The 21,900-nt window shown below is 38.6% G+C and overlaps 1 protein-coding gene across 1 annotated transcript in view; it reads right to left on the reverse strand.

Moving 5' to 3' along the window:
• The window catches only part of TENT4B (terminal nucleotidyltransferase 4B), a 52,888-nt gene that overhangs the window by 3,383 nt on the left and 27,605 nt on the right, over positions 1–21,900 (reverse strand). The window contains exons 3-11 of the mRNA XM_032784066.2: positions 20,246–20,292; positions 16,279–16,399; positions 13,905–14,012; positions 6,021–6,149; positions 3,239–3,452; positions 2,395–2,521; positions 2,199–2,302; positions 1,266–1,453; positions 515–679 (exon numbers count right to left, since the gene is read on the reverse strand). Of these exons, the coding sequence (XP_032639957.1) occupies positions 515–679; positions 1,266–1,453; positions 2,199–2,302; positions 2,395–2,521; positions 3,239–3,452; positions 6,021–6,149; positions 13,905–14,012; positions 16,279–16,399; positions 20,246–20,292 (1,203 nt within the window). The remainder of the gene's footprint in view (positions 1–514; positions 680–1,265; positions 1,454–2,198; positions 2,303–2,394; positions 2,522–3,238; positions 3,453–6,020; positions 6,150–13,904; positions 14,013–16,278; positions 16,400–20,245; positions 20,293–21,900) is intronic.

Genomic DNA, 21,900 nt, shown 5'->3' on the forward strand with positions numbered 1-21,900 from the left:
GAAATCATGACTTTCCAGACTACTGTATTGTTAGAGGACTACTGTTTAACAAGAGGGACTTATTAGACTTTTGATGTTTGAGATTGTCAGTCAAATTATTTTTTATCATAATTTTTTGGGGGAGGCAGGGGTGAGAGGAGTTTGATCTTTATGCTAAATTAATTAAATATGCATTTCTCCAATAAAAAACTGAAACTCTTAATTTGGGAGGCACGTCTTAAATTTGAATATAAATCCTTATAGTACAGCTAAAAGCAGGTGACAGCTAACATGTCAGGCTCATTTTCTCTAGGGGTAATCACACAACTGTATTTGTGCAATACCTCACAAGGAAAACAGCCCTCTTACCCTACTGTGGTTTAAAAGTAGAAATGAACATCAGCAGGGAAAAAAAAGGAAGGGTCCACATTTTCACCACAAGCTGTCCTTTCCATAAGGCCTTTATACTTTCAGGAGAACAGATACCGTTAAAGTAATTAAAACATTTAAGATTTCTTTTAAACATTTCACAAACCTGAGATTTGTTTGTGCTGTTGGCTGAATTAGCTGTTTGGCTGCCTTGCCTTTTCCCACTGGACTGGGAGGATTCCAGTGCTATTTCTTGTGACTCCATTCTGTTTGTAGTAGATTGATGGCAACTCAACTGTTTAGAGGTTTTGCATGGTGTTCCGTCAGAATCCTTCATGCAAATATAGGTGTTAGTAAATTTATATTTTTTAAATCAAACTAAAGTGGACAAAATTGAGGAGATAAACATGCTGGTCCTGCTAAATATTAATTCTCTTAATCCAGGACTCTAAAAACAACCAACAAATGGGCACTGGCTTGCAAATACATTGATGCACGGCTGATTCCATGAGATCTTTACATTAGTTTAATCAAATCAGATTAAATAAATAAAAATGAAGAGAGTCTATTCAAACAAGTGTTTATCAGGTATTTTTGAAATTTTCTTACATCATATTTATTTTTACCTCTCTCTTTTGAAACAGGTATTTTACAGATGAAAAGGAGGCAAAAGAATGTGATTGTACTCCTATAAGGGAGAGCACTTTTCATACAAATATAGAGGTACATTATGCCAGTTATGTGTTTTCTGGCAAAACAATTCATTAGAATAAATAGGAATTCTACGAAGAGCTTCCCCTTTCACAAACCTGAGATATGTAATAAATGATTGGTTATGCCTATATTGCTACACTCTGTACATATACCAAAAGAAAAAAAATCTAATCAAATTTCAAACAAAAACTTTTAATACTTACTACATCACTAGAGCTGGACAATGTAGAAGATGAGGAAGACAATGGACCTGATGAAGAATTTGAAGAATGTTTACTAAGTGTTTCTGAAGTTTTACTTCTAGATTTTCCCAGTGCTTCATTCACTTCAGAGAGATTATTGTTACACTTGTCCAGCTGCTGAGTATCTACTATCAACGTTACTCCATTACCTGGAATAAAAGAGTAAATGGAAGAAAGAGTATTAATTTCTATTAAGCGCTGCATTTTGTAAAAATAGCACAGCATTTCCTCAGGAGTCCCACTGAAGTCAATTAACTGCATATACGAGTAAGAGCTTCAGGACTGGACCCATACTCAAAATGTGATGTGATGAAAAACTGACACCAACTATGCATAGCCCAACTACATGAAAGTTCAAAAGGGAAAAAAACATTTCTGTGGTCTGTCAATTACCTCTCCTTGTCTTGGATAGGATTGTTTTGGGATAGATTTTCAAGAGTGCTCAGCTATCTATGAGTCTAAATAAAATGACCTGTTTTATAAAGTGCTCATCACCCATTAGCTCCCATTTTCCCCTCAGTGGGATCCCTTGAGTACTCAACAGTCCAAAAAATTCTGGCTTCTTTATTTGGGTTCCTAATGGGAATTATTGGGTGCAGAGCTCTTCTGAAAATCTTGCCCTGGGTGTTTTTGTGAAAAGTGGTAAAATAAGGAGCAAGAGTAGAGGGAGAATCAGTCATGTCAAAACAGGGTAGATTGTGTTAAGGCAATTGTCACTGTTGTATAAAACTAAACTGTTCCTGTCTCTTACATATAGACAGAAACCACTTCTTTGGTCATATTCAGACCTATGCCCTTTAACTGATCTGGGTCAAAGGCAGCAAAAAATGTTTACATTGCCGACCATGCAAAAAGCTTGCAAAGCAAGCATCACACTGGGTAGCCAAATCTTACCATTGCATGAAGACTCAGTCCTACTCTGCATTCCCCAATGTTTAGATATCCACTCTCTGTATGAGGCCACTTCTTGCGTTACTCTAATTATTCTACCTAATATACTGTGAAAGAAAACAAAAACAAAGCATGGATTAGTTACATATATTCCTGTGTATTTAAAACTAATAGTTTGACTTGACATTTAAACTTTTACCTTTCAGTTTCATTGTTGGGATAATATTTAGCTATTGGTGATACAGCATGGCTCAAAACAACATATGCATAATCAAAGGCCTGTTTCACTTGCATGGCACCATATGAACTCCTCCCAACATCATTACCTTAAAAATAAATACATAGATAATCCATTAATTCTATGCAATGCTTACTGACTTTGAAATACTGGAGTAAGAGCTCACAGAAAAATGAGCTTTTAGAAAAAAGGATTTGCTTTCTTTGAAATACTGACCCACCTTAAATCGTATCTCGTGAGGGATAAAATTCAAACATTAATGAACTGAGAAAAATACACAAAGGAATCTAAAAGCCCAGAAGTAACTGGAATCTATGATACAAGTAGATGTCAACACTGGAAAATCCACACACAATGTGAAAAAGAAAGCATATACATATAAAGCATACATACACCTATTTTTATGTCATCTTCCACATGAGGTTTCAGATAAATAAGCCTTTGTAATAGCAATGATCAACCCTTTAGTCACTGTCAATTATACCAAAAACTGAACTCTATTAATGGAAAAAATCAGTGTGGTAACAATACACAGTGAAATCACTAGGTATTTGGGTCACTTTAACTCATGTACAGTGTTCTGTTGGTTCTATAGAGATGACAGGCTAACCCCTATTTCTGGAATGCTTTGTAAATAAAATGAGCATTTTCTCTTGGAATTCATAAACACAGTCTTCAAAAACTGAATGAGGATTTTTTAAACCAACAGTTAAAGAAATTACTTTTCCTGTTTGACTCCTTTGGGTTAAATTTTTGACAATAGTCAGTATGCTATATTTGACATTTGCATATTAAGCTATGATACCTGGCTGTAGTGGATCTTCAATATATAGCATCGATGGTCTATAGCCATCCAGCATACTCTTTTGCACTTCATCTTTAGCCACATATGAACCACCATCCTTTATTCGGATTCCAGTCTTCAGGTAATTGAAGTGACGTCCATATAATTCAAAAAATTCTATTAAAAGGACACCATAGTTGGCACTGCGGATGCAGGCATCTTCCCTGGGATGTAGCTATTAAACAAGGAAAAATAAATGTGTTTTCTCTTGTCTTAAGGATTCCAGACTTCAAATGTTTTTCATATTCCTATCTATATACAATTATGTCCCTTGACTAAAGTATTTAATAGTTGACAGTATCAAAGCATTTTACAGCATCCGTGTGAGGCAAGCAAGCATTCCCCAAATTTTACAAATGCAGAACTATGTGAATTTCCAAGGCAACCAGAAAAGTGTGTGTCAGAGCATGGATTACAACTCTGGAGTTCAATTCCCAGACCTGTGCTTGGAACACAGGCATAATTTAGCCTGGCCAGCTGTCTAAACATAGGCCACGCACTATTGTGTATAGATTCTGAAGAACGAGTAACTGGCTGAAGCTGCCTTTTAGAATATGTAAAAACTTAAGTGGATATCAATGCATTTTACTGATCACAAAAATTCCATTAGTCACCAAGAGAGAGATCTGGGTTGAGGGTAACTAAATGTTCTTAAAACGATATATGCTTGCTCGGCTCATTTGCTTAATACCCAGAATATTCTTTTAGTTGACCACTATTTCACAGCTGCTGGGAAAATGCCTGATCATCAAGCTATTCTACTACTACGAATATATGAAAATATATTTACTATTAAAGCATATTATTTGTTCAAAGTTAAAACATATGAGAAAGCGAGACCGTGATATACTGTATTAACTGTTCCAAATTTCTGCAATACTTCAGAAGTACCATAATATTGCTATACAGATATTTATGCATTACATAATTAGCGCAAAAATATTTTATTACAATTAGCTGAATCCTCTAGAAATTAATCTCACAGGTGATCCCATGTAATTGTGTTTGGGATAACTAACCAAAGACAACAGAAACAAAACTGTGTCTCACATGCTGTATACTTTCTATAATGAGTAAGTATAACCCAAAATGAACAGGTATTGTAAAGATATCTGTAGCTAAATGTTAACCTGATTATGTACCCTGTTCTAATTAAATTAAAAAAAGTGATAAAACTTATGGAGGTAAGCCTAGTTTACCATAAATGATATATCTGATACGGATATACCAAACTGCTTCTATTTGTGGGTGTGAAATCAAATGTTAAAGTCTTGAAGATGTTATTCTTTAGTTTCAATCTGATTAAAAGTATTTGGGCTATAGGAAATTGAAGATACATCATCATCATCACTGCAATATAAGAACACATCTTCCCAGGATTGAAAAATGGGAGGAATGAATAGGAAATTAAATCATAACAGAAGGGGGAGATTATTATTTTTAATAAAAGGAATATAGAAGCAGCTAGAAAAGCAATACTATATTGCCATTTTGGGATTCTAGGACATAATATTCCTCTACTCAAAGCATTAAAATGCCACCTGAAACCTCCTGATAACATTATGCAAGCATTAGTACAAGATTATCCTAGATACCTGCATATTTTATGTACAGCTGACAAATGCACAAGTCGTGTACAGAGAAGACAAGATAGAGGAAAGGAAGAGAAGGGGACAAGAGAATAAATCCTGCAAATACTTTTAAGTATTTACAATTAATACTTTTATTGGATCTTGGGGGTTTTAACATGGACAAACCACTTGTGCTTTACTCATGGCTGTGATATGGCCAAAACCTCTTAATGGAATACAGATTTAGTATACATTGTTGGTGAGCACCATAGTCTTTATTCCTTAGGAGTTTTCATCTAATTTAAAGCATAAATCTGCATGAACCACAGACTGATTCAGGTTCATAGTTATCAAGGATGTTAAACCACTGAAGACAATTTTTCCCCTCTCCATGTAATTTGTTTTGGGTTGTAGTGAGATATATGGTTAGCCTTTGATGGATGTTAATGAAATTTATGGTTGCATTCCATGCCAAAAAAACCCACCATCTGAACTGTCTCCCTTGAGTCTTCTTGAGAGAGAAATGAAATGGTCAACACTTAAGCTACCGTCTCACTCTTAGGGTACGTCTATGCTGCACACTCCTTACAGTGTAGAGTACATACACTGCATGCCCCCCTAGCATGGGTATAAACAGTAGGGGAGACTGTGAGGCACTGGTTAAGTGAGTAGCATATACACACACCAGAACCTTAGGGTTTACAGCCCATATGATTCTCTATATGCCCAAGCAGCACCTCCCATGGCCACACTGCTATTTTTAGCAGCATACTGTCCCACTGTTTCCCCACTGCTGGAGTCTTTCTCCATCACAAGGAAAGACTCCAGGAGTGGGGAAAGGATCTGTCAGCTCCCTGCAGCAGGGACAGACTCCAGCAGGGTGGATCTGTCAGAGTCTTCCCCTGCTTGCAGCTAAAGACTCTGGCAGCAGAGAGAGACACTGGCAGCTCCCTACTTCTAAACTGAGCAAATTTAATCTGCAAGTCACTGAATGGCAGATATGCAATGCCTAATGCCATTTTTATAGTCACTTTTCGGAGTAGAACCATACTATAAATTTGAGGGAAAATGTAAAACAAAAATTAATTTTAAGTTAAAATGCTTAAGTAACTTAAAACAAGAAACAAATCCTTTTTGCCCTAATGGCACCAATAGTTTTTCATTTAACTTACCTGGAGGAAGCTGACAGCCATTAAAAAAAGGCTATAAGAACCAATTCCACCTGTGAATACTTCATTAAGGTCCCTCTGTAACAGGAACTGTTTTAATACTAAAACTAGATATGGTAATACAGGATATTTCTGGAAAAGAACAACACAGATGTTAAGCTAATATTGTACATATGTACACATTTGCTGTGAAAAGTACACTGAAATTGGCTGTTCATAAACATTGAGACCAAGATAAACATATAAACAGTGACTCACTATATAAAATGGTAAAGTGACAGCCAAAAGACATCTACTGGCATTTTTTGGGCATATAACAGAGAAGAGGTGGACTTAACGTCGTTTGCTTATGGACAAAACAGTTTTTGCATTTAAATTAATGAGGGGCAGTGGTCTTCCATTACTAATATCTACTTCAATAAATACAGCAAAGAGGAAATGAGCTGGTTTTGTTTGAATCAAACACACAGCCATACTTCTTTTCTTACAAGATTAGACAAATTTGCACTGAGAACTAAGGGAAAGTCTATCCAATGTGTAGCAGGACATTTAACAGGTAACAGCTCCCCACTTCTCAGTGATATCCAAAACAAACTGAGGTCTCGATCCTGCAGACACTTAACACCTTTGGAGTCATTAAATCTACAAACTATTTCAGAAAGTACAGTGACTTACCTTACAGTGACTGGCTCTTAGAATGTGTTCTTCTGCAGGGATCCCACTCTGGTTTCTGGCTACCAGTTCTCTCTCTACAGATCTGGGTTTCAAGGGTCTTATCTAAACAGACTGCAGGGCTCCCCCCAGCACAGTAGGCATCAAATCTAGTACCTGCAACTAGTGAGTAGTGCTGGACAGAAGTATGTACTAAAGTTCCAAATTGCTGCCCTGAAAATTTTTGATAAGGACATTCCTCAAGCGTGCCAAAGAGATAATATGGGTCCTAGTATGAGAGGATGGAGCTAATATGAGAGGATGGAGCTAATTAGTTTAGTTCATAGAAGATGTTAATGCCATCCAATACCTATTTCATGAAACTCTCTGGGTCATAACAGTCCACCCTCCAGTCTTGTCCCCCGGTGCTACAAATAGTCTAGGTGACTTGCAGAAAGGCTTTGTTCTACAGAGGTAGTTGGAGAGGGCCCTCAAGACAGAGGACATCAAATTTTGCACCTTCATGAGTTTAATGAGTTTGTGTTTTTTAGCTGGGAAGGGAGACACACTGGAAGGTTCATATATTGATTCAAATGTAAGTCTGAGACCACATTTGGTGAGGTCTGAGAGTTACCTTGTCTTTGTGAAATATAGTATAAGGAGGTTCTACCATTAACACCTGAATCTCACTCACCCTTTGAGCAGAGGCAACAGCTACTAAAAATGCTGTCTTCATAGAAGGGTGACAAAGAGTATGAAGCTAAAGGTTCAAAGGGGTCGGGGGGCAATTAATTAGGTCCAGGAATACAATATTTAGGTCCCAGTAAGGGGAAAAGCCATTACTGGGGGAAGTGTGTGGATCACATCTTTTCAAGAACTTAGACATAGATGGATATCAGAATATACTGGAGAGTGACAAGCAGATATGAACCCTAACCAAACTGACTGAATGTCCCAAATGTTTCAAGAGTAACTAGTCCATAACAGGAATAGATGGGGATTGAAGATCATGCTGAACATCCCAGAGTGAAAAGTTTCCATTTGGAACTATGCATTTGTCTTGTAGAAGCCTTTATGCTTTGAATCAAAATATCTTGTACTTCTATGGAGTGGCTCCTTTCTGTCAGATGTACAGACCAGGAGTCCATGTGTATGATTGGAGTACCAGAACTGATGTACTTATGCTGGTACTATCAGTATTAGCCAGCTATTGTCCCCTCTTACTCTTCTGGAAACTAATGGGATTAGCAGGAAGGCATACATCAAGTGTCCGTTCCACTGGATCAGGAATGCATCCAAAAGGGACCCTGGGTTCATGTGTCCTTGGGAGAAAAAATGCAAGTATTTCTTATTCAAGTTGGTAGCAAACAGGTCTGTGGTTGGAAATCTCATTTGAGGAAAACTTGATTGAGGACCAAGTCTTTGAAAGTCTACTCATGACTTGTAAAACAGTCCGCCAGATTGCTCTGAATACCTTGTAGCGTAGAGCTACGCGACTGATGTAGTGTTGTATGCACTAGTCCTGTAGATCAAACTGCCTGTTGTCAGAGAACAGATGATGTCACTCCACCCTTTCTGTTGACATACTGTGTCACTGTAGTCCATCAGGACTTGAATGGTAGCAGGAAAGATCTGCATGCTAAAGATATCGAATTCCAGTCCATGTATAGAGGAGTTTGTTGGAGATCACCAACCTTGCGTCTGAAGTCTGTCTAGGAGTTCCTCCAGTCTTGTTTAGAACCATCTGTTAACAGAGTTTTGGTGGGAGATGGGAACATGAATATGATGCCTTCCTAGGCTTTTTGCAGGTCTTTCCACCAGTGTAGAGAGGACAGGACTTCTAAGGGACCTACAACCTGAACATTCATGCTGTAAGTGCCAGGTTGATTATAACTACCATTGAAGAGACAGAGGGCAAAATCTGGAATACAGTATCACAAGTGTGAGGACGCCATGTGGTTCAACAGCCACAGAGTCCTTCTCTATAGTTCTCAGCTGACTGTATAAATTTGAAATGAAAAACACTATGGTGCAAAATCTCCCCAGCAGGAGATAAGCTCTCATTGATGTGGAGTAAAAAACTGCTCCTATGAATGTCAGTGTTTGAGTGGGCATAAGAACACACTAATTGATCTTGAGGACTAATGAGAAGAGGTAGAGAATTTGTACTCTCTGGTGATCTATTGGCCCAAATCAGCCAATTATCAAATTCTGGATAAATGTGGAGGCTCTGTCTTCATAAATAGGCTAGAGGCATTTGGTAACGATTGTCGGTGCTGTGGAAAGTCCAAATGATAGTATTCTGTACCTGTAGTGCCCATTTCCAACCATGAATTAGAGGTACTTTCTGTGGACTGAATAGACAAATGGAAGTAGGCATCCTGCAGGTCAAATCTCACCCTGTCTAGATCCCCAAGACTGGTATGTATTACAGAAGTTAGAATGATCAACTTCAACCAAACAGATGAATACAGTCATCCGCCTGAAGTCTAAGTGAGGCATCATTCTCCTTCCTTTGTCAGCATAAGGAGGTACCTTCTGCATTGCACCAATCTGTAGAAAGTAGTCCACCTTTTCTTTCAGCAGTATCTCATGAGAGGGGTCCCCGAGGAGGGACAGGGCTAGAGGGTGAAAAAATGTTAAGGACTGAGACTGGAACCAATAGCTTTTGATGAGTTCCAGGATCCAGCAGTCTGTAGTGATTCCATCCCAAGCCTCCAAAAATAAAGAAAGGTGGTTGCCAAACGGAGGACAGAGAAGTATACCTCATATAGATCAGTCCAAAACTCTTGACCACGGTGTCAAACTTGCGGCTTCTGGCTAGATACCGTGTGACCTGTAATAGTAGAGGAGGTCAGCAACATAGTCTTTTCTTAGGAGAGTCTTGAAGATTGTTCCAGGTAATAGTACAAGGAGGCTGGTGTTTGCATAGGTAAGGTTTGATGTCTACCTTGTCTCCTTCTCTGAGCTGGAATCTAGAGACGTAGGGATTGAAGTGTTGTTCTAAAGTCTTTGAATGAGTGGAGTGCTTCCTCTGTCTTGACATTAAAAAAGGCCATGATCTTCCAATGGCAGGTCCTCAATTGTGAGGGCTCAACTTCATTTGGTATGCCCAATGATTGCCTTCATAGCGACCTGTGCATGGTGATAGAAACAGTCATGGTCCTTGCAGCTGCGTCTAAAACATCAGCTGACCCTCAAAAAATGGCAATCAGTTGACCCTCAAAAAATGAAGTAAAGTCCATGTATACTGAATCCTGTGGAAGTCTGTCCAGGAACCGGAAGATCTGACCCAATTGCTTTCTAACTTGGAGGCTAGCAAAAAAGTAGATCTTTCTTCCAACCAGGTCCAGTTTCTTTGATCTTCATTACTCAAATAAATTAGGACAGCCACGTTTTGTTTTTCTGCAGCCATTACCAGAGATCCTGGAATTGGATGGGTGTAAAAATACTTGAATCCCTTTGAAGGGACTTGATAAAGACCATTTGTCTTTTAGAAGTGGCTGAGGCCTGCCACAGTTCCTTGGCCATTTCAAGGATGCCCTCATTCATAAGCATCACTAGTCTACCTGGAACCACAGAGTGCAAGATACCAAACAGTTTGTGACCTTTCTTGGACAACTTCTGACAAGGTGTCTGCAACACACTACATTAGGCCTTAAAATCATCAACAGTGGATGGGACAAAAGGATCAACTGCTTCATCCAGTAAGGATGAAGAAATCACCACAGGTACAGAAGGGTCTGCCTATTCCTCTTGATGATCACCACTACTCCGAATGTCTTGCTCCAGCTTGTGAACTTGACCCCGTTGAAGTACTGGTGTTGTTCTAGGAGGCCCAGCAGAATGAGGCAGTTTATTTCTAGGTGAAAGGGGTCTTGATGATCAGGGTCCCAAAAACTGAGTCTGATAATTCTGTGGTGGCCAATAGGGCCAGATCTGCACACCACAGTAGTATAGCATGTGAGGCCAAGCTGGAGAGATTTAGGGAATTGAACCCTTCTTCATTCATGTGTTTCTTACAGTGGGTAGAAGCGTGTCCTGAAATAATCTTCTCTAGCTCCCACTCATGAACTAATCCAGGGAAGAGAATCATAACCCCAGAAAAGTGCTCCTGATATATCCTGATGAAGAGGAAGCAGATGAATAGAAGGGCTAACCTCTGAAGAGTAGGATTTTGAAGAGCCTGGGATGATCTTTCATGAGATATGGTTATCTGTACCAAAAGAGGCTGATGTTCCATAATCTTCAACTTGCAGCCCAGATATAGGCCTTATAGATGTTATCTGAGTCAGGTTGAGAACAGAAAATTGTAGTTATACCCTAATAGCTTAGTCTCTAGAAACTATAAATGTACACTGTACCGAGACTGCACGTACGAAGGAAAGTGAAACTGTGAAGATTCACACTGATGAGTCGCATGCAAAAGAGCATGCATCAGGCAGTAAATCTGATCTGCAGTGTGGATCAGGCTTTGAAGGAAGAGCAGTGGCAGAGTGACAAGTATGACGACTCTCTGGTCTCCTCTTTGACAGTACCAGGGAAAGTAATCTGTGCTGTGGCCTTAGAACTATGTCCCTTTCTGCCATGATCAGCAGGAGAAACTGACTGACTCCTTGAGGCCAATACTGATTGTTTGGTCCCTTGAGACAAGGCAGGAGGTCTTCTGGTAGCTGTGGAGACCCAGGTAACTGAGGTGTCACCCTGGCTGCCTGGAGAACAGGTCAAATGCTGTTTATGAGCAGCAGAACCACAATCTGACTCACGATTCTCTGAGTCAGAAAAGCCTTCATTGATTGCTCTGGTAGAAATAATTTCAGGTGAGCATCTCAGGATTCTAATGTGAAGAAAGATCTATAGATGGAACACTTGTCAGGAACGTGGTCTTCTCTAAGGCAAAAAGAGGTATTTAGGATGCCCATTCATTTGAACATAGCCAACTCACAGGAAGGGCAGGACTTAAAGCCCAGATTTTGCTTCATCCATGAAGTCAATGCCTCAGTATAGAGGATGCTCATATTTTCTAATTATTATTTAATATTTTTTGCCAACAGGCTAAATAGTACTAAACTAAACACATTAATCCTAACTCTAATAGAGGAGAGCTACAGGGTTCTAAATGGACACAGCTAAGATCCATCATTCTGCCACAGGAATTAAGAAGAATCTGAGAGGCAGCTAGGCCCTTGAGTGGGGTGGAGTATGAGGATGTGTAGGAGACAGGTACAACCCCAGTTGACACAGCTGGCCAAAAGAATTCAATCTTGTGCTCCTGGGGCACATGCACCCTTAGGAGTGTGATCCATGTGGACAAATACTGTACTCAAAGAATAATTCTTCCGGTGGAAGATCATGAACAGTTTTGGAACAGGTGTTTAAACTAGAGGAAGAGCACAGAAATGTATTTAAAGACAAGGACCCTATCTTGTAACACATATGCACAACTTCAGTAAGTGGAATAGTCTCGTGGAAGCCAATGGGGCTACTCACATGCCTCAGAGTTAAGTGCATGCATAAGCGTTTGTAAAATTGGAGCCTTCGCAAGCGAAAAATAATGCTAACATTCTCATCAGCTAGTGAAACCCCTGACGTCTGAAAATTTGGCTCACAACCTGATGTTACTACAGCAGAACTATACTATCAATTTTTAACATTAAGGGTTAAATCCTGCTTGCCTTACTCATGCAAAAAGCTTTACTGAGTCAAAAGGTCTAAGAATTTTGCTCTGAGATTATAACTATTCAAATAGTTAAGAGACTAGGTGGGTGAGCTAATATCTATTACTGGACCAACTTCTGTTGGTGAGAGAGAGAGAGAATCTTTGAAGCTTACACAGGAATAAGCTCAAAAGCTTGTCTCTCTCACCAACAGAAGTAGGTCCAATAAAAGATATTACCTCACCCACCTTGTCTCCCTAATATCCTGGGACCAGCATGGCTACAACACTGCATACAAGCCAGTCTCTGCAGAAGTATCCATTTCAACTGTTGACCATGGTTAACAAGTTTTGATAAAAGGAAGAAAATATAATAAAGCAGCTACCATTAGAGAAGGAATAGCCAACACTAAACGAGACTGAAATGAATCTCTCTGTGTATCTACACAGAACAGACAGGGCAAGCTAGCAGATATAATATATATATTTTTGGCTTTACCAAAAGAGGCTTACCATGTATGTCTAAAGGTCTGAATAAGAGAAAGGGGAAAGGAAGTAAGTTCAAAGATTTTGCACAAGGTTTTAATACACAAAGCTATTAAACCTACCAGACAGTTAGACTCTGTAGACTAAGTCAAAACACAAAAATAACTGCAATAGATTTGTTCTCATCATTTTCATGACTTAATATGTCAGTTTTCAATTAAATACTATACAAGCCTGACAATTATTTTGGCTTTCTGCACCAACCTCTGGTACTAATCATTGCAGGCATGAATAACTAAAGTAGTAAAGATAGTTAGCCAATATCATAATTTGCAGAATACTTTTTATGTAGGTTAAGCTATATAATTATGAACTATATTACCAGAATGCCTTGTACTCACGCTAAGCTTTACTGTGGAAATTCACTACCAGTCAAATTGTTGTAAACTTTTTTCTTTGTACATACAGAATCCATCAGAAGCAAGAAGTGTGCTCTGGTAAATTTTGTTAAGTATGAACAGTGTACTGGGTACAGTTACTGTCAATGTCTCAGTAGTCTAAGGCTACTTGTACTCCACTGTCTACCAATATCTGAAATGCGTACAAACCTAGAAAAAGAAAAAGGTGTCTCCAATCTGTTGTAAACAAAGGGAAACAAATATGAGCACAGTTAAGCTCATAATTTACAACAGAGTGAAGATATAACTGCTGCAATTGGTAATGTATAAACTTCTCTACATTATGCTGATAGACTTTGATTAATAGAGTCTGGTTATCTGCTGTATGAGCAATAAAGAAACTTAACTCTCAATAAGACAACATTTAATATTGATGCTAATGCACCTTCTCTTGCAAACATATAGTTAGAATTTCTCTGTATACTTTCCATGAATATTTAATTTCAGATTGTTTAGATAGCAACATGTTCACCACTTTTTTTGAGCCTTCAGAGTGGCAATATTTTGGTTCCAGACTGACAAAGGATAAAGAAGTAGAGTGTTTGAATATTTGATTCTGAGTTTTACTTTACCCCATTATTATAAAGTGAACTATCAATTACAACTCCATAATGCTAGCATAAAACATTATCTAACCTTGATAAAATCTCTGATGAGTTGGGCTGCTTTAACCCCATTCTGTACATTAAAGCTGATATCGACTTTTACTTCAGTGAAGGAATCTGTTAGTTTAATAATAGGTACCTGACAAAAGAGCAAGAAATAAAGTTAAATATTAACTATCTGAAAGGGAAAAGTTTCCAAGATATATTTACCTTCATTACTAAAAGATGATGTGCAAATACCTACACTAGCAAATCTGAACTGTTTTATAGATTTGTGAAGGCAGGGAGGGAGAGAGAAAGAAAGAGGAGAGAAAGATTGCAGGAGCGCTGTGAATTTAAAGATCTACCCCTTTTTTAATACATTTAATTGAATTGGGAATGATTTTTAACTCATACTGAAACTATTTTCAATTTAAAAATCTGTTATGCATAACACTGTTCTGAAACATTTTAAAATGCTGAAAAGCGAGTACCGTATATACTCAATCATAAGCCAGTTTGTTTATAAGCCAACCCTCCCAAGATGGATAAGTAAACATGGAAAATTTATTATGACCCGTTCATAAGCCAACTCCTATAATTCAGGGGTCAGTAAACTTTGGCTCCTGGGCCATCAGGATCAGCCGCTGATGGTTTGTTTACCTCGAGCATCTGCAGGCACAGAGATAAACCTAAGTAAACAAAGCGTCCTGGCGTGCCAGCTGCTTACCCTGACAGGCAGGGACAGCAATTGGTAGGGAAATCTTTTTGGGGGGAGAAGCTGGGAGTCAGGGGAGTAACCCCTTATGACCCGCCCCCCCATGACCCCCACTCTAGCCTGGGACCCCCACACCTTCCCCATCCCATCCCATCCCATCCCTTCCCACCTTATCTGGAGAGGGCCAGGGGAGGATGTCTGTGGCCTGGCTGGAGTTGCTCTGGAAGCGTACTCTGGCAGGCCAGGTAGCACAGCCACAGCCTGCTCTGGGGGGATGGTGGGGTACGAGCAGCATGGTTACAGCCTGCCAGCCCCAAAGCTGCAGCTGCTTTGGAGGCTGGGGGAAGAGAAGCATGGCCAGAAGTGGAGACCCACTTGCCCCACCTCTTCCCTTCTGGCTCTGCTGCCTCTTCTTGCTCTCTCTGCTCACCCTGCTGGGGGGGACGGAGGGGAAAGAGAGGGCAGAGTGGCATGGCTGCAGCCTGCCGGCCCAGGACCTGTAGCTGCTTTGGAGGCTGGGGGGAGAGCAGCGGGGCCAGAAGCGGAGAGACTCTGGCTCTGCCTCTTCCCTTCTGGCTTTGCTGGCTCTGTTGGGGCAACGGGTTGGGTCCCACCTCTCCCTCTCCATACCCGTTCAAAAGCCGACCCCCTTCTCTGGGGCTTCCCTTTTTCACTAAAAATGTCAACTTATAAACAAGTATATACAGTAGTTTGAAGTCAAAACAGTACAAATTTTTTGTGAGAAGCAACCACCAGAGGGCGACAAATGCAGAACAATTAAGGATCTCCGATTTCAAACAAACATTCTTCATGAGGCTACATCTTCACTACCCGCCGTATCGGCGAGTAGCAATCGATTTCTCGGGGATCGATATATCGCATCTCCTTTAGATGCGATATATCGATCCCCGAACACGCTTCTGTCGACTCTGGAACTCCACCGGAGTGAGCGGCAGTAGCGGAGTCGACGGGGAGCCGCAGACATCGATCCTGCGCCGTGAGGAAGGTAGGTAATTCGATCTAAGATACTTCAACTTCAGCTACATTATTCACATAGCTGAAGTTGCGCATCTTAGATCGATCCCTTCCCCTAGTGTAGACCAGCCCTGAGAAGAGGAAAGAGACACACTGTCTAGGTTTACACTGCACACTAATTCTGGACTCCCACTCAGTTTTGAGCCCAAGCCCCCTTTACATCCACATAGAAATCAGTCTGACTTGGACCAGCAAGCACTCAGAAGCCAGGTTCTAGGACCCTGCTAAGGGAATGGGTCAGAGCCCAAGTTTTGCTGTGGTTTGGGGTCGAAGCTCTATCGTTTTGCAGTGTGGATGCAGCTCAAGTCACAGATAGAGTCAGAAGGTCTGTATAGTGAAGTATGGATGTCTTAGTATGGCTGTGAGACCCAAGTCTAGGAACTGTAAGCCCAGGTTTACAATGCAGCATGGAAGCTTAAGGCCAGGCTCAAACACCAACTCCTCAAGGTTGGGTCCACAAACCCAGGTTTGCAGTGCAGTTTAGACAAATCCTCAAATATCACAGCAAATCTGTCCATAGATTAAACAAATTACAAGACACATTATGAGTAATAAAATTGTCACTAAATAAGCAGATTTGATTCTGAACATCACAAAGCAAAATCTGAGTAAAACTATACTATTTTACAAAGCAGAAGTATACTGGAAGATATTAAACTGGAAAAAGACTTACAGTTGCTTTGTCTAGAACCTTTACTGAACCTTCATCTGCTACGTTGTGCTTTCTAAGAGCCTCTTCCAGGGTCCACAGAGGCAAAGTCTCCCATTTTCCAAACACAACTAGGTCAATATCACTGAAATTGCAAGAGAACATAAAAATAGTAAGTTAAAATATGTACTGACGCTAGGTTTGGTGGGCGTTTAAAAGTATATGATTGGAAAAACCCCAATAAAAAGTAAAATAAGGAAAACAGCTCACTGAATTCTCTTAAGCAGGAGGAAGATAAAAATTAAAATACAACATCAGATTAGTCATTTTTTAAATGTCTAAAATATATTAAGGGAGACAAGGTGGTAACATCTTTTACTGGACCAATTTCTGTTGGTGAAAAGAAACAAGCTTTTGAGCTCCACAGAGCTCTTCTTAGGTGACCTTAGCCTTCAGATGGAACTAAAAAGCTCTCTTTCACCAAGAGAAGTTGGTTCAATAAAAGATATTACCTCAGCCACCCTTGCGGCTCCCATAGCCTAGGACCACCACAGTTACCACACTGTAAATGTACTAAATCAGACAGCAAGCTACCATCCTGACAATTTGATAATGTGAAGTGGGATAAATGAATCCACCTTTCCATTAAAAAAAACAATGGAAATAGTGTTCAGAAGAACTATGAGCTGTTATGTATGAAAACAGTTGATGTAATGACTACATTAATCAGAGTAATTTCTAAGAATATAGAACAACCTTGAAACCCTTAGGTTTTAACTGCTTTCCAGCCTACTCTGCAAACTGGCTCCCCCTCTTCCCTCCCACCAATGAACTAAGAAATATCAAAGATGGAACCCTTCACCAAAAGAGATTACACACCTATTCACTAAATAAATACTGAAGCAGAGTTTTGAAAAAGGTTAAGTAGGTATTTAGTTATTTAAGTTGTTTTAACTAAGTCTCAGTAGTTTTCCTTTGAATATGAAAATAGTAAGTCCTAATGAGAATTAAACAGAGCATCTTTAGCTGCAGGACAGATCCATAGGAGCCTAGTTTGGGCTATAGAGGAGATTTGCAGAGGATTTTTTTTCTCTGATGTGTGCATGAAAGGAGTGGATCAAACTGATAGAACTAATTGTTAACTATCCAGTATCAAGAAGTTTCAAGAAAAAACAATTATTTCTTTATGTGCATGAACTAGCAGTGTCTTCAGACAGAACAGATTTCAGAAATCAATAAGGATAGCATCCATCTAATGGTAATTACAGCCTTGATGAGCATTCTAATAGTAATTTTAAAGATGCCTAGCTGACAGTACAATTTTATTAGGGTCCAGAAAAGTCTTTAAAATTTAAAAACAGTGAAAACTTTTTTGGAGGCTTTGAAGAAGCTGAGCTATATATTTTTCCAAACTTCTTTTTTGGTTTGTAGTTTAAGGTCTGCTTTCCAATCAGGCACTAGACCAACCTGACTTGGGTAAAGAGGGAGGGATTTAGGCATAGAGAGATTATTCTTCACCAATAAATTGGCTTGCCAAAGTAAACTGGTGGGGGGAAGGGAGGGAAGAGAGAGAAGAGAGAAATACTAGGGAATCTACCTCATTTCAGAAGTTATTTTCATGCAGATTTTAGAATTTTGTACTTTTACAAAAACCACATCAGGAACTTTGTCTGCCTGTGTGCAAATTCTAATCAGCGTTAGCAACAGACAGATTTAACATCAGTGCCACTATATTACTGTTTAGCTGACCAGGAACAAGCACCGTTCAGCACATTTCAGACAACTGTGGTTAAAACCTTCTCTTCTGAAATGGTGCTGAACACTATTTTGTTCTGATCTATGCAGCTAAATCAGTGCTCAGCTCATTGCTCACACAGTTTTGGAAGCAGCAAAGAATGTTTCTAGTGTGCACCAGGCCAGAGAGAGCAATACATTAACACCCTGAGACTACATATTACCTGAAGGACAACACTACTTGATCCCCATCAGATGAACAATCATTATCTAATTAGTCCTCAGCACTGAAGTAATTGGATAGTCAAGGGATTCTATTTTAGAACAATAGAATCAAAAAAGGCCAGCAAAGGGTGTTTTAACGGGAAAACCTCAGATCTAGACTAACTGTGTAACTAGAGATAAATAAAAAAAATTAAAGAAACACCAGAAAATTGCGTTCATGTTAGAGACTAACAACAAAGTAGTCTGAAGAGGCACAGTATACCACGTTGTCCTAAATTCTGTTTTATTAAAATCAAATACTCCAAGCATTGGAATTCTTCTGAACAGCAAAAGTAGGCAAGCTCCAGAGCAACAACAACAAACAGGAAAGAAAGGCAGGCAAGACAGAAGTGCCTCTGACCACTGCACCAAGAGTTCAGAAAGATTTCAATTAAATTCTCACATTTGAGTTCTGGTAGAGAATAAAAACTAATTTTACAAATTGTAATCAAAATCTGAACCACTCAAGGGCTCAGAACAAATGCCAAGCATCAAGACTGGAGCGGCAAGGGGATTAAAGTCTATTGGACATGTGAATAATGATCCATATATTTCTTGCACTATCAGCACTAATCTATTTTTGATTAATCCAAATAGTCTGAAGAACAAAGCCAAATTCAAGCAGGCAAAATGTTTTCAGGGAGGGGGGTGGAAATCTGTGCTTCTGAGAGGCTTACTTGTCAGAAATTTAGCAACTCAGTTTGATTTCTTTCTTGCTGCTTCATAAATCAAAGCCAATTATATGAAGAAGTTTCTTTAATTTGGTTGCTAATTTTAATAAGCATTTTCCTCCTAAGAAGAGATAAGAAACAATAAATGTGAACAGAGAACAATATTGTAGTCAGGTTTGGGAATCAACTAATTACTCATTCTGAAATGTTCCCTGGCAAAAAATGTTTTTAAAAGGTCTTTAAAGTATAAACTATAGCCTTTGAATTACTTATAGGACTTTATCCTCTAACCATTAGGGCTTGAAGATTACTTATATTTTCCTTTTTCATTAGCAAAATTATTTCAAATTCCTACATACAAGATCTTAATGCGATCTTGTGATGAACTTTGTTTTGATGGAAATTAGTAATGGATTTAGCTAAGTCAGCAGTTAGCTATTTTAGATTTCTCAGTGATAGACACTTGAGCAGGACTAAATAGACACACTTCATCTTCAGATTCTGATTAGTGTATATGTTGATAGCTTTAAGAATTCTTTTGGTTTAAGTGGATTCTTAAACAGGCTTTATTCTCCTCTTTGTGGACAAAGACATCTACAATCATTTATGTCAACCAAACTGTCTATGTAATATGCTAATGTTTTAATTTCTTCTTCTAGAAATTGGATTCAGTTTCTTTTAATATGATAAATAGCTTAATACTTGACTTCAAATGTCAGGTTTAAAGGATATCACATGCTGGAAAAATCAGTGAAGTGGGAGAAATCTAAAATTTTACTTTGATTTAATTTTGTAATTAGGCTGAATTACAAAACTAAGTTTATACTTGATAATATGATCAAAGAGGTCACATTTTAAATTAATGCAAGCAGGATCTAAACAGGTGGATGTGTCCTATTTCATATAATCCATCAATCATTCTTTATATTTTACAATGTATTTATGGGGAGGGCTAAATAAAAGTATTATAATATTTACCTTCAGGCTTGAGCAGTTTTCAGGGATAGTCAGACATTTTAAAGCATGAGGCAATCTTTTAAAAAAGACAATATCTCAAACATCACTGAAACAGGTACTCTATAAAAATGCCCGTATATAAAAGTCAGCTTTGAATATAAATATATTGATACAAAACACATGATATAAGTCAGTAGTTAGGAAAACGGTAAGATAACAAGTGCATATTCCACCCCAGGAACATTATTCTATCTCAGTGCACACAAATTCAATATACAGCAATGGGGGATAAAGGTAAACAGCAGAGGAAGAGACTTCAAAATATGCCTAAACAATGTATAAGAAGTTACTGAAAAGGTACTAACCTAGTAGGTAGATATAAACCAGTTTTAAAACTTCCAAATATCTGCACCTGTAACAGAAAAATAGGGCATTAGAATGCACCTTTTAAATTTCTGAACAATTATCTAATTGAGTAACTAGAAAAGTTTGACTATTGCTACCCTCCACTGGTAGTTTAAGGTATTACTGAAATATTTAACATGACCATAAAACAGAGGAGTCTGGCAAACTCAACTATTTACATCTTTAACTTTAAAAGAAGATTAGAAATAGAGCAATGCAGCAATAGGCCTAAAAATATTCATGACAGTAAGCAGCTGTACAGATAGAAGACTATCAGAATAAATATTATTTCTAATTAAAGTGCTACTTGTGACAATAGAGTTCTAGCTCCATCAGCTTTTCCATTACAAATCCCTCATTTTAAAAGTACTTAAGTGTGTAAGAAACTATGTTTAAAAATAATAATACTAGAGAAAAACATTAAAGAGTTTCATACAACATCCAGGTAAAAGAGTTTGTGTTCTAATTCTCAAGCCATTTATACCTTTGTATTACCACAAATATATATTACCATCTACTTCACAGAAGTGTTGCAAGCACTAACTTTTTGGAGTGTGCTAGGAGTGCTATTAATACTATACTTCAGCATTCTTATTGTGTTGGTGCAGGTGCATTTTTTTAATTGCATGTAAACTATTTACATTTTTGCTAACATCTTTACAATCTTAGTGCATGTCTACACTTAAAATCCTACAGTGGCATGGATGAACTGATGCAGCTGCGCCATTGTAACACTTCAGTGAAGACACTACCTACACTGATAAGAAGGCCTCTCCGGTCAGCAGCATAGATACTCCACCTCCCTGAGAGGTAGTAGGTATGCTGAAGGGCAAAACCCTTCCATCAACATAGCACTGTCTACACTGGAAGTTAGGTTGGTATAACTGCAGTGTTCAGGGGGTATAGACTTTCTACCTCCCTGAACACCACAGTTTTGCATAAGTTGCTAGCATAGACCAAGCCTTACTGACTTCTTCCTTCTTTCTTGGATTTTGCAGAAATTAACACAATGCTAATGTTTCTAAGAGAACCTTTACCATGCAATGTACCCAGAGGTATTCATTCTAACACAAATCCTGACAACATCCACAATTAATGAAAAATAGGAATGCTTTGCAAGCCAGTTTATATTCCTCTCCCCTCCCACCACGTTTAAAACAGTGAATTTTATGTTTGCCAATTTAAATAGACTTAAGCTTACTACTGCCCATCTTGTGTCCAACTATGGTATTGTCATAATTGCACAAGGTATGCAACATCAACTGTTCTCTGACCAACGCGGAGGACTGTGTAATATCTAAGTACAGTTAAGGATAATGTGACAATCTTTCCTCTGAATTTCATTGTATGACAACTTTTGTTTATACAATACTAGCAAGATTTAATGTTCACATCGTCAAATGCTTTTATTTTAAATGCCTTCACATTAAAAACAAAAATCACTAAATGTTGTTCAGTTTCAGTGTAATTAAAGCCTCTCTTATGGTGGAACCCCAGCTGATGCCAAGAACAATTCTCACTTATTAGGAATGTTTCCTTCTAAGCACATCCCCCTCAATTAAGAGAGCAAATGCAATTGCTGAAGCCTATAAATCAAGTTACAGGTTAAGATATA

Source organism: Chelonoidis abingdonii, chromosome 19 (genome assembly GCF_003597395.2).
Source record: "Chelonoidis abingdonii isolate Lonesome George chromosome 19, CheloAbing_2.0, whole genome shotgun sequence".
In the NCBI taxonomy this organism is placed as follows: domain Eukaryota; kingdom Metazoa; phylum Chordata; order Testudines; family Testudinidae; genus Chelonoidis; species Chelonoidis abingdonii.